The following is a 13,424-nucleotide window of genomic DNA, read 5'->3' as shown; positions in this document are numbered from 1 at the left end:
ACTGTCGTTTACTTGGTCAAGAAATCAGCCATAGCTACTTTGCTGCATATGCCATCGATTCAGCGAGCGCCAAGGTAATGTTTTTCTTTTGAGGATTGCCTTGATTTGTTCATTGCTATGGTGACATCTGATTCTGACATTACATTCCTATTAACACTTCAATCTGCAAGTTTCAATGAAGGGTTGAATTGAACCCATTATGGGCCAATGCCTTCAATGCCGTAGATTTGGTGTCTAAATTGAAGACAATTTTGGTGATTATTTACCGAGCCAATCCCAACCAGTCCAAAATGCAAGAAATGACAAATATGGTGGGAAAATTATCAATCATTGACCTGGAAGAAATTTAGAAACCTTCTTCAAGTTACATTTTTTATCTTACAAAGAAAGGAAACAGGGAAAGTAAAAGTAAATTTAACGCTTTTATCTCTTAGATTTGCGATTTTTCTGAGTATAGTTTTACATTGTTAGTACTGAGCGTCTATTTGGATGGGTGAGACGAGGGTAAGCAACGGAAGGATAAGAAAGTGTAGGAGAGGGGAGGGTGAGAAGATTACAACAATTTTTTTTTTTTTATATTTAGTGTGACCCACATATTAAGAAGTAAAAAAAGTTAATTTTTTAATGTGTCAACAGTAATTTTCTATACTTTTCTAAGAAAATTTCATAGATAAAAAAAAAAACCTCTAATTACCCTTTGAGGCAAAGCAAATGAAGAAATTCAAGAAATTATAATGCTCTTTCAAGATCCGATAATGTGAAAACAGGAATATTCATTAGAAATTTCTTTAGATATCACGATGGTCTTGCACGTTCTCTAGATTGCTTGTAGTTGCTGGACCATTAGGCATTTATGATGACAATGACTAATTCCCTCCGCTTTTCTTTGTCTATTAACTTTGCATATCGTTTGTTTCTTGGAATATTTCTTGATGTTAATATAAAGCAACTGAATCATGAGGCAGTGATTTAGATCGAGTAAAATAAGCTACTTTCTGTACAGGCTTGGACTTTCGACAGTCGATTGTCAATTTTGAGTTTAACAGTCTGAGAAGATTGACATGTATTTCTACCTTTTTTATCCACTGATTAAAAGGGGTGTCCCCCTTGTCATTGAGAATTTCTATCTACTCCTAAAATTCAAAAGGTTGTAAGAGATTGCATTTAAGGGCTGACAATTATGAATCTTTCTTTTTTTAATATATATATATAGAGAGAGAGAAAGAGAGAGTTATTCTAGCATCTCAGTTAGCCATTAAAAAACAAACAAAATTGTACTGCATGAAGAATCACTAGAGTATCAATGGACGGCACTCTCATATTTCTTCTATGCTCTTCTTTGCTGCTGATTTTAACAATATTCACTGCAGCTGACACCATAACTACAACTCAATCTGTTAGAGATGGTGATTACATGGTTTCAGCTGGTGGAAGCTATAGACTAGGATTTTTTAGCCCAGACAATTCCTTTAACCAATACTTGGGTATATGGTACAACAAAGTATCTGTCTTTACGGTAGTTTGGGTTGCCAATAGAGAAAGTCCCCTCAGAAATTCATCCAGTGTTTTGAAGATTACTAATGAAGGAATTCTGGTCCTTCTCAATCAAAATGGGAGCATAATTTGGTCTTCCAACTCAACAAGATCAGCAAGGAATCCGGTAGCGCAGCTTTTGGATTCAGGAAACCTTATAGTGAAAGAAGAGGGCGATGACAATATGGAAAATTTCTTGTGGCAGAGTTTTGACTATCCATGTGATACATTCCTACCAGGGATGAAGATTGGAAGAAATAGAGTAACAGGCCTGGATCGATTCATATCATCATGGAAGACACCTCATGATCCTTCTCGAGGTAATTTCACATATGGACTTGATCCTAGTGGTTATCCTGAGATCATTGTGAAAGAGGATTCAATTTTACGGTTTCGGATTGGACCATGGAATGGTCTTCGTTTTACCGACACCTCAACTAAATCCAAACCCTGTCTTTGAATATGGTTTTGTTCTCAATGAGAAGGAGATGTACTACACTTATCACCTTCTTAACAGCTCTCTTCTTTCAAGAGTGGTAATAAATCAGGATGGGATCGTCCAGCGCTTCACCTGGATTGATCGGACACAGGTTTGGGAACTTTATCTTACTGCACAAACTGATAACTGTGACCGTTATGCTTGGTGCGGTGCATATGGTAGTTGTAGCATTAACAACTCTCCAGTGTGTAGTTGCTTGAGAGGATTTGTACCAAAAGTTCCAAAAGAATGGGATCTGGTAGATTGGTCAAGTGGTTGTGTGAGAAAGACTCCATTAAATTGCTCCACAGATGGGTTCCGAAAGTACTCTTCCTTGAAGTTGCCAGAAACTAAAATATCCTGGTTTGACACGAGCATGAATCTTGAAGACTGCAAGATTACGTGCATGAAGAACTGCTCCTGTACAGCTTATGCTACTTTGGACATTAGCGACGGTGGAAGTGGGTGCTTGCTTTGGTCTGCTGAGCTGGTTGATATAAGAGAATTCAGTAAAAATGGCCAAGAGATTTATATAAGGATGGCTGCATCAGAAATAGGTATAAACTTGTGTCAAAATACACAAATGGATATATTGTACACTTAAGCGTGAATGTGCCTGTATTTATGTATGTCAGTGCATTTCTGTCCACATAACACCGTAATGAAGCATGAATAACCAAATACATCACTTAGCTTAAAAGAAGGTAATTCGATGAATCAGCCTACGCTCACTAGACAAAATAATGGACTGATTTGCTCAGTATAAAGCTGTATATGTTACTTCAAATGCTAGCTACTTCCAATGATAGATTTGTGTCTTAAACACATTTGCATTCACACACTGACTGTCCTGATCACTAAATAGACAAGATATACATAAAATTGTTGTTTTATATATGAATTTGTTAGCAGAACAGAGGGATCAAGCTAACTATTGGGGTTTTGTGCACACAACAAATATGCCAGCAATCAATTGGCTGAATTTTTGTATGATTGATCTCTAACTACCATTTTTCTGTTCTTTACTTATGTGTAGGGGATGATGATGATGATGTGAAGAGTCAGGTTAAGTCCAATGTCAAGAAACAAACAATGATTATTTTAAGCTGTGTGTTATCCTCAGCAATGCTATTCCTTGGACTAGCTTTGGTCATTTATGTTTGGAAAAAGCAGCAGCAGAAAGACAGTGAGTTACTTCTTGAAATTCTCTTCTCAGCCTCTACATCCTTTTTAGTAGCTTATGATCAAATTTGATGATGGTAATAGGAGGGAAGTAATGAATTTAATTTTGTTATAGGCTTACAGCGGAAATCTTAAGGAAATAAAAGAAAATAGAGATAGCTTGTTTCTCTCTCTCTCTTCTTTTTTTCAGTCCAGTTTGACTATGGGAAAAAAAAAAATTACAGGTAATCTGTAAAATAGTGCAAGTACTAAGTACAATAAGGAAGATATGGAGTTGCCTTTGTTTGATTTGGGAACCATTTCCCTCTTGCGACCGATAACTTCTCTGCTACCAATAAGCTTGGAGAGGGAGGTTTTGGACCTGTTTACAAGGTGACGATCTGATAACAAGTTGTGCAACTTATCAATGGCTTCCCAATTTCAGTGTCTGAACTTTACTGATTTGCCAATTTCAACTTATTAGTACTCTGATATTAGTTTCTCAAAAATATGCAACCAATAGAAATTACCCTTTGCGTTGTGAAACAATGATGGTTTAGCTAGCTTTCCAGCTAAACAGATGCAAGTGCAGTGTGCAGCATTAAAGCATTAAAAACTTTGACCCAAAAAAAGAAAGATTGCTGGTGATATATTATGATTTCTTATAGGGAAGGTTGAAAGATGGACGAGAAGTAGCTGTAAAGAGGCTCTCTGAAAATTCAAAACAAGGACTTGATGAGTTTAAGAATGAAGTCATGCATATTGCTAAACTTCAGCATCGGAATCTTGTGAAGCTTCTAGGATGCTGCATCGAGTCCGATGAAAAGATATTGATCTACGAGTTTATGCCTAACAAAAGCTTGGACTTCTTTATTTTTGGTTTGGATCTTCCCAAAACCCCATATATATTTAATTACTTTGGTGTTGTGACATAGAGCTCTTTTGACTAAATGCATAAAGGTAACTTTTGGTGGCAAGATCAATTGACAACAAAGTCAAGAGAAAGGCCTACTTTTCCCTGTTCGTTGAATTCCTTTCACAACCATTTGAAATGGTCTGCAGGGGAAGGAGTTTATCTGATTTCATTGGAATATATGCTGCATATCAGTTTTTTAATCATGAATGTACCACATTCCCCTCCCCCCCCACACCCCCCCTGACACACACACACACACACACACACACACACACACACACACACAAAAACCACCCTGCTGTTTCATATGCATCTGTGCATCTTATGAGCCCCGCCCCGTATGCATCTATGCATCTTTTAAGAAGGTTGAATGTTGAACAGATCAAACACAGAGCTTGTTTCTAGATTGGCCTAAGCGTTACAACATTATCAAGGGGATTGCACGTGGAATCCTTTATCTCCATCAAGATTCACGGCTAAGAATAATTCATAGAGATCTAAAAGCTAGCAACATTTTATTAGATTATGAAATGAATCCTAAAATTTCAGACTTTGGCCTTGCAAGAAGCTTTGGAGGAAATGAAACTGAAGCAAATACGAATAAGGTGGTGGGAACATAGTAAGCATCCCCTAAAATTGTTCATTACATGTGTTTTTCTTTGAATATTTATTTTTTTTTTTCTGCCATAATGTTGATTTAATTATTTGGAAATTTCCTACAGCGGTTACATGTCACCAGAGTATGCAATTGATGGCCTCTACTCAGCAAAATCCGATGTGTTCAGCTTTGGAGTTATAGTGCTAGAGATAATGAGTGGGAAAAGGAACAGAGGATTCTGTCATCCAGAACACCATCTTAACCTTCTTGGACATGTAAGCATGACATTGTTACTTGATTTCTCGATTCAAAATGTGCTATAACAAAAATACTTTCAATTGTTTAGGCATGGAGACTATACATGGAGGGTAGGTCCATTGAAATGATTGATGCGTCAGTGAGAAGTTCATGCAACTTATCTGAAGTGCTAAGGTCAGTTCATGTTGGTTTACTTTGTGTGCAACGAAGGCTAGAAGATAGGCCGAGCATGTCAGCTGTGGTTTTTATGTTGGGTGGTGAAGGTGCATTGCCTGAGGCTAAGCAGCCAGGATTCTTCACAGAAAGAGATCTCATCGAAGTGAATTCCTCCTCAAACAAGCACAGCTCCTCTTCTGCAAATGGGCTGACTATTACACTACTACAGGCACGATAAATCGTATATCATGTACAATAAACTTTTAAAAGATTTATGCTAATTAGACTGCACTATTATAATTTTTTTTTTATAGGGTATAACTTTTTACCTAATGAAATTTCAGGACAGAACCGATTTTTGAAATTTGTGTCAAGCTAATAATTTCTAAAAATGGAATTTTGGATTAAAGTATTAGATTCGTGTCTAAATAAATCATTGAATTAGTAAGTTAGTCATTGAGCTTATGTACGTATTTTATGATTTTCGTAATATAAAAATTTAAAATTTTAATTTTTTTAATTATCTCTTCTAAAAATTTCAAAAATTAAATAAATTCTCTATCATCGTAGGAAAAAAAAATTAGTGAAATTTTAATTTTTGCTGCAACAATTTTTCTTTAATTTAAATAATATATAGAATTATGCAAGGGGGGGAATTTTTAATTTTAGTCTTAATATTTTGTTCTTAACCGAATCATGAAAGGAAGAAAATAATTATTTAACTAAAATTTTAATTTTAATAATTTATCTATAATCAAAAGATATTAAATTTTAATTTATTTTAATTAATATTTAAAAACTTAAATATTAAATTAAAAAAATAATTATAATCCCGTGAAAAATAGAAACAGGAAAGCACGGCCACTCGCATAGCTTTAACTGAATATCTGCGAAGCAAAGGTAGCTCTAAGACTTTTGAAACACATCACACGTGTCATATGACTGATCGAATATTGCTTTTGAAATTGTGGGCATTTGGCCTTTGATTGAAAAAAAATTCTGAATCTGCCGCCCATTGTGAAAATAACTTCATCATAGTCTCTGATTTTCCCTCTCTTTTTTTTTTTTTTTTTTTAACCTTTGAAAAAATTTGCGTCATCGTTTCATTATATTGACGTCAAAATTTTCAAGTCTCAAACTTGCTTTTGTTTCCTGTGATGTTATCTTTCAATCTTCCACAGGACAAGTGGATCGCACACCCTCACCAAACAAAATTTCAATATTTTTTATAACATTATTAAAATAATATAAATTGTTAATAAAAAATATATATTATTAATTTAATTTAAATAGATATTTATATCCAAAATTATCTCTAAATTTTGAGAATTTTGAGTCATGTGATAGAGAATAAAGCGAATAAACGCAGAAGTTATCCATATAAAACTAAAACACAAGACAACACGTAGAAGAAAAAAATTGCTGTACAGGGTTGAAATTGAATAATATATGTATACTTTCAGCAATAGCATCTAGAAGAAAAGGGGATAAAGCCCAATCCAACATTGTCATAAATATCTGTGAAAATGATCTAGTTTCTGATCCTTGCTAAATGAAAACATGTTATTAGAAGTTTCTGTATTTCTGATTGGGATGGCAATGGTTTCAAATTCAATTTAATCTGTTCTGCATTCTATTAAATTTTTTTTATTGTCTCAATTTTAATATTGTGTGAAGCAGAAATTAAAAAAAAAAAGTGTTTTTGTCTCGAATTTTTATAATTTATCTCCTATAACAATATATTATATATTATTTTTTTATTTAAAAAATAATTTATTTTTATGTACTTAAATATCATAACTTTAAAAAATATATAAAAAGGTCTTTATGGAAAATTCGGCCGCGCTCCATACTGAAAAAGTCTTCGCATCGAGCGCAAGCTTCTGTGGAATATATTGTGAATTATTGAATTGCAAAGTGATATCTTATCAAATACTGATTATTCTTCGTTTCACTATTAATGACTGATTACTTTTGGTTAGCTGCAAATATGAGACTCATTGAAATTAAATGTTTGAGAATAATTTCAATTTAAAAAAGTTTTATATTTTGAATGTGAAAAGGGTTATAAAAATGAGTAAGAGAATCGTCATTGCGTATCTCAGCCATCACATTTAAAAAAAAAATTAAAAAAAAATTGAGCCTTCAACATTACAATGCTCACTGATAATTATAATATTTTTTGAAGCTGTAAAAGCAATTCTTAAACAAATTGAGTTCTCGTTTTCTTTTTCTTTTTTCACTAATATCCAGTTAAGCTGTCCAGATGAAGACTTGCTGTGGTCCACCATTCACCTAATATTATCCTTGGGCTCCATCTAGAAAATGTTTTTTTTTTATATTTTTTAGAGTTTAAAACACTTAGAAAAAATAAATTATTAAAAAATATTTTAATTAAAAATAATAGTAATAATTCTTTTTTTTTTTTTGCAAACGATAAGAGTATAAATAATTAAAATAGTATATAATAAATAATAAAGCTAAAAAGTGAAAAGAGAAAAATGCCAAGGGGTGGATAACACGAATGAGTTGAAAATTAATGAATTCATCAATCAAAATTAGGAATTTTGGCACTCAGCTAACTTGAGAATTACTTAATCATAGAGCTGCACTCTTTCAGGATTGCACAATAAATTAGTTGGGGTTGGTATGTATTTGGTAGACATGTCTGATTGCTTGACCTAATGGGTATATAATGGGAGGAAACGCAATTTTAAAAAGGCTGTTAGGCTAAATCTATGGCTTAATGATTAATTAATCTCGTAATGATTACATTACTGCGAAATAGGAGGTTTGGCGGATTGGTTAACACACTCTGAAAAAATAAGGTAATTAAAACTGCATAGGAGAACTGGTAAACTCCATGGAAAGATTAATAATTGAAATACAGTTCCATCCATGTGTATATAAATTATTCACCAATTTTAAAATTAGACTTGCAATAAATTCATGTAGAAAATAAAAAACTATATATAATTTACTTGTTCTATAAGCATAAATGTAATTAATTAATTCAATTAAAATAATTAATTTATATTCAACTCGTTACGATACATTTAATATATAGATTAGGTAATTTCAATAAAAGATTTGGAATGATTAATTAGCAATAAATTCTTAATCTTTTAGTTTAACAGTAAGTAATGCCAAGTTTGATAATTTGTCAATTAGAAGCGTAATGAGCGCGCGAGTGCAGGACTAGAGATGCAACCATTGATAGTGACATGGGAGAAGCCCACAAGTTTCGGCCTAGAGGCATTGAGACGGGGCCTTTCGGCTTTGGGTCATAGCTCTTGGGTTACGGTTCTAGTCCTCTGTTTAAACAAGAACCACAAGTCTCAAAATTATCCTTCTTTCAAGGCACCAGTGTGGTCGTTGTCATGGGTAGCTTGTTAGGCGGCCAATTTGGAATTCTTCATTGCAAAAGAAGAAAGGAAAGCCATGTGAAAATCAGCATTTGTGTGTAGGTTCGGTGCCAATGAGCATTAATGTATAAAGTCTATTTATGATTTTCGTATGACTTTGCTTTATCTCCTTTTTAAACATATATTTTGATTCTTTTATATATCATAAAAAAGGGAAGATATTTTATTAATTAAAAATACAATATAAAAATAAGTATAAATTAATATATTATAATTTTACATAAATAAAATTAATCACTAGTGTTATATTCGACTTTATGATCTTTTTATGAGATCCATTCATAAGAACTAAATTTAGATATCTCACTAAAAAAAGATTTACATTTCATAATGTATTCTTCTCAATAAAAACAAAATAACTCAGTAACGCAAAAAAAAAAAAAAAAAAAAAACCTCTTTATCAAGGAGAAATAAATTTCATTAAATGAGAAAAATACAATAGAATTCTAATAAAGAGGTAGTACATACACTCAAATTTAAAAATTTATTCACTTAAATTTTATTATCAATAACAGATATGAAAAGATATATCTAAAATCAATTTCAAATGAATAAAGATTTAAGATTTATTTTAAAGAATTTAAAAGAAAAAGAAACAAAATAGAAGAGGAAAGAGAGAGATTGTTATTGATGGAAACACTTACAGTTGGCCAGCTAAAGAAAAAAAAGAAAAAAGAGAGAGAATATGAAAAATGTGAAAGGGGCAAAAATTTCTAAAGAAAAAGCAAGGTCTTTTGTTTATATCCAATTTTGCTTAGTTTTAAGTTTTTAGTTTAATTTATTTAAACATTTTAATTTAAGTTTAAATTAACTCATCCCGAAATTCCATATTTTTTTATTAATCAATATTAAAAAATATTTAAAAAATAACTTATGCACTATTCTCATATAGGGAGGGGCTAATTTGAATTTAAATAAAAAGATTTAGATAAATTGGATAAAAAGCTTAAAAATGGACGAAATTAAAAAAGGGTAAAAAAGAGTTTTTATCCTCCTTTATTTTCTTTTTTAATGTTTTACTATGTAAATTATATTATGAATTGTTAATATTTTCTACCTCTTTTAAATTTAATTGCTTTATAACACTCAAAATTCATAATCTCACAGTCACGAACACATCATTATTATTTGCTAATTTGTTGGGTGTTGACCTCGAGGGGATTCATTCAAAACCAAAATTCGACTTTTTTTTTTTCAGATCCCTATCTGAATTAGATTCCAAGCTTCGACAAGAGAAGAAGGAGAGGTAGCTGTTGGGACTTGGTTAATTTGAAGCCTTGCAGGCAGCAAAAAGAATATAAAATCAGCAACATGCGAAAGATTTTAGGCATTTTTTAAGGGCTTTAGGTTCAAAGAATTTACCAGGGAAAATAAAGGTCAGTGGCGATTCATTGTTGCCCAAGCAGCCGGACCGCGAGACCATTAATGTCAAACGACTGCAACACGTTGTTGACTCAACTGTCTTACTTTACGAGTTATCATTCATTCTATTCATAGAATAGAAAAGAGGGGAAAAAATAAATAAACAAGGGTAATTCGGTCTAAATATATTTATCTTACTAAAATGACTGTGCCATTAGTAATTTAGGTTGTGGAAATAGCAGCATCCATATCCCAATATCAGATACCTCTCATTTTAAAGGGGAAAAATGCCAATTTTCTTATAAAGATCTAACATGCGCCAGCATTGCACTTCCAGATCAAACCAATAAAATCTAGTTAGTAATTGTGAAATTATTATTTTTATGATAAAAGTTATTAAGAAAATTGGCTATTCTTCATTGTATAATAATATTACCCGATATATTAAACTTTTTATGGATATAAAAAAATATAAATAATAAAATAAATTGATGCAAAAGATATGATGATCAATGATCAATTATTAATTACATTAGAAGTATTAAAAAAATATTTTTTAAAATATAATATAATAATTTATTTAAATCATAAAAAGATAAAATTTATATTTTTAGAATAAAAATATAAGAACACTAAATGCGCCTATATTCTCTCATGATGAATTTATCAAGTTGTTTGGAATTGCCTCATAAAATTCATATTGCGACGCTACCTGACAAATTATTATTATTATTATTAGGATATATATATGAGGGTGATAACCGGCATCTGCATGCTGTGGAGCAAGCCAGAGCCACATTAAATAAGTCTGATCCAAAATTGAATGAGGGCAACAACTCTGCGAGTTGAGTACGACAGCTCTAAATTTGAACTAATAGCCTTGCATTAGTGCGAATTTGTTGGTTTAAACATGATGCTTTCCATACGTTCAATATATTCACACGGTCAAACAATTCTAGATCCTTTGCCCCACCATTCATTTCTCAAGTAAAGTTAGCTGACTTCTAGGACCCTTTTAGATCACAAATTAGAACAAGAAAGCGTAAAGATTTTTGTTTTGTCTCCTCCTCCTCCTAATTAATTATCCCTCAACTCAAGACCATCTTTAAATCCCAAACTTATACACACCCTTTTTTTGTTGGGCAATCAAATTTTAACTTTTCCATGACAGATTTTAAGCTTTTTTCTTTCTTCTCTGCTTTTTTCTCTTTCTTAATAGTCTCCCTTGCTGTTGATACCATAGCCGTCAACCAGACAATCAGAGACGGCGAGACTATAGTTTCTGCTAGCGGTAGATTTGCTCTGGGATTCTTCGGCTACAGCGGTTCAAGCAGTCGATATGTTGGAATTTGGTATCCTTTCTCTAATAAGACTGTGGTCTGGGTTGCCAACAGAGCAATGCCACTCAATGATTCATCAGGAGTTCTGCAACTTACCAGCAGGGGAATTCTTGTTCTCCATAATTCAACAAACACTGTCATATGGGTCACCAACACATCAAGAGTGGTGCAGAACCCAGTAGCTCAGCTTTTGGACTCAGGGAATCTTGTTATTAGAGAGGCAAATGACACTAATGAGGATAATTACTTATGGCAAAGTTTTGATTACTTAAGTGACACGTTTTTACCAGGCATCAAGTTTGGGAGGAACTTGGTAACTGGCCATGATCGATATCTTGTATCCTGGAAAAGCACCACCGATCCTTCTTTAGGTGATTCTACAACTAGGCTTGATCCCGGTGGGTATCCCCAAATATATATCAGGAAAGATGAGAATATAGTGTTTCGTTCGGGACCTTGGAATGGTCTTAGATTCAGTGGGATGCCTAATTTGAAACCAAACCCAATTTATACTTACGAGTTCGTTTACAATCAGCAGGAGATATATTACAGGTATGATCTTATTGGCAACTCCGTTATTTCAATGATGGTGCTAAATAATGATGGTATCTTCCAGCGTCTTACATGGTCGAATAGCACTCAAACTTGGAACCTGTACTTAACAACACAGATGGATAACTGCGACAGATATGCGGTTTGCGGTGCATATGGAACTTGTAACATTAACAATTCGCCGCCATGTGCTTGCCTGGATGGATTTGTACCGAAAGATGAGCAAGCTTGGGATTCAGGGTATTGGTCTAACGGATGCGTAAGAAAGAATGGATCAATTTGTAGGGCAGGAGAGGGGTTTCAGAAAATATCAGGCGTCAAATTGCCAGATACGAAAAATTCCTGGTTTAACAGGACCATGGACCTTAGAGAATGTGAGAGTGTGTGCCTGAACAATTGCTCTTGTACAGCTTATTCAACTTTGAATATCACAGACGGAAGTGGATGCTTGCTTTGGTTTGAGGAACTCATTGATATCAGACAGTACACTGAAAATGGGCAAGATTTTTACATTAGGCTGTCTGCCTCTGATTTGGGTATGAGTTCTTTCATTTATCTTTTCCTTCGTCTATTAGTTCTCATTCTTTCTCTCACACGCTAAAGAAAATGGATCATTCCCACTAGTTAGCTATTGGGAAATCCTTTGCGTTTCGTTTGTTTGTGTTTAATTGAAAAAGGTCAATGAACACTGCGGAATTGAATACCAAGTTGTTTCTTACACTTCTTTCTGTTCGCCGTATGTTGACAAATGAACCCATTTCGTGTCTGCTGCTTCTTTTTCATTTGTTACTTAATTATGTACTTTATTAAGGAAAGATAAACTTGTTTTGAACCTCTAGAAATTTACAAATATGCTGTTAGCAAATATTCAATAATTTGTACCTAAACCAATGTAATTAAGCTAATAGGGAATTCTTTTCCCCGTTGCCTGGAACTACATTTGTTTCATTTTGTGTCACTGATAACATACTCAGCAGCCCTGTACCGAGGGGAGAGGCCAACCACCACCCATTTTCTGAGTTGTGTAATGTCAGGCATTACTGCCTTAAACTGCTTTTACAACTTGGTCATGTTGATTATGCAGAGTCCAGTCACAGCTCTGGGAAGCAAACACGAATCTGGATCATAGCTGTCTGTATATTGGTTGTCGTAGCTTGTTTCCTTGGTCTATTCCTGCTGTTGCATATCAGAAGGAAGAGGTTTCAGAGAAGAGGTAAAACGTAACAAGAAAAGAAAGTGAATTGATTTCTTTTTAGGCCAAATAGGCAAATAAATGAACTTGCAGAAATATGTAATGCATATTCCAAGGCAAATTTCCTACGTGTTTGATCTACGAAGTGCCTTTCCTAACTTGCAGAAAGCATAGGAAGGATGCAAGACAGAGACTATACTGATGAAAGCAGGGAAAAAGATTTAGAGCTGCCACTGTTTGACTTCTCCACTGTAGCAAATGCCACGGACAACTTTTCAGAATTCAATAAGCTTGGAGAAGGTGGTTTTGGACCTGTTTACAAGGTATGCCTTTGAATGAGGAATTCTTTTCACGTCTTTTTTATGGTTAGTGCTATTAATGTACATGACACCTACTGTAGCCAGTAGTCACCAGGACAAGTACTAACAGGAGGCTTTAATAATTAATGCAAAT

At 33.5% G+C, this 13,424-nt stretch overlaps 1 protein-coding gene and 1 pseudogene across 1 annotated transcript; both read left to right on the top strand.

The window, feature by feature from the left end:
• Positions 1–1,208: 1,208 nt before the first annotated feature.
• LOC131174003 (G-type lectin S-receptor-like serine/threonine-protein kinase At4g27290) lies at positions 1,209–5,404 on the top strand (annotated as a pseudogene).
• A 5,285-nt stretch (positions 5,405–10,689) lies between these two features.
• LOC131173846 (G-type lectin S-receptor-like serine/threonine-protein kinase At4g27290) lies at positions 10,690–13,321 on the top strand. Its single transcript, XM_058136421.1, has 3 exons — positions 10,690–12,315; positions 12,864–12,992; positions 13,137–13,321. The coding sequence occupies exons 1-3, from the start codon at positions 11,052–11,054 to the stop codon at positions 13,304–13,306; spliced, it is 1,563 nt and encodes a 520-aa protein (XP_057992404.1). The 5' UTR covers positions 10,690–11,051; the 3' UTR covers positions 13,307–13,321.
• Positions 13,322–13,424: the final 103 nt, after the last annotated feature.

Source organism: Hevea brasiliensis, chromosome 15, assembly GCF_030052815.1.
Source record: "Hevea brasiliensis isolate MT/VB/25A 57/8 chromosome 15, ASM3005281v1, whole genome shotgun sequence".
In the NCBI taxonomy this organism is placed as follows: domain Eukaryota; kingdom Viridiplantae; phylum Streptophyta; class Magnoliopsida; order Malpighiales; family Euphorbiaceae; genus Hevea; species Hevea brasiliensis.
The sequence above is the reverse complement of the archived record's forward strand: the minus strand, read 5'-3'. Positions and strand labels throughout refer to the sequence as shown.

What these genes read in the sequence shown, in the direction of transcription:
- LOC131173846 (XM_058136421.1), top strand. Translation starts at nt 11,052, where the DNA reads ATGACAGATTTTAAGCTTTTTTCTTTCTTCTCTGCTTTTTTCTCTTTC. An exon ending in GCTGTCTGCCTCTGATTTGG is followed by an intron (nt 12,316 to 12,863) that starts GTATGAGTTCTT and finishes TTGATTATGCAG; the next exon opens with AGTCCAGTCACAGCTCTGGG. An exon ending in GAAGAGGTTTCAGAGAAGAG is followed by an intron (nt 12,993 to 13,136) that starts GTAAAACGTAAC and finishes CCTAACTTGCAG; the next exon opens with AAAGCATAGGAAGGATGCAA.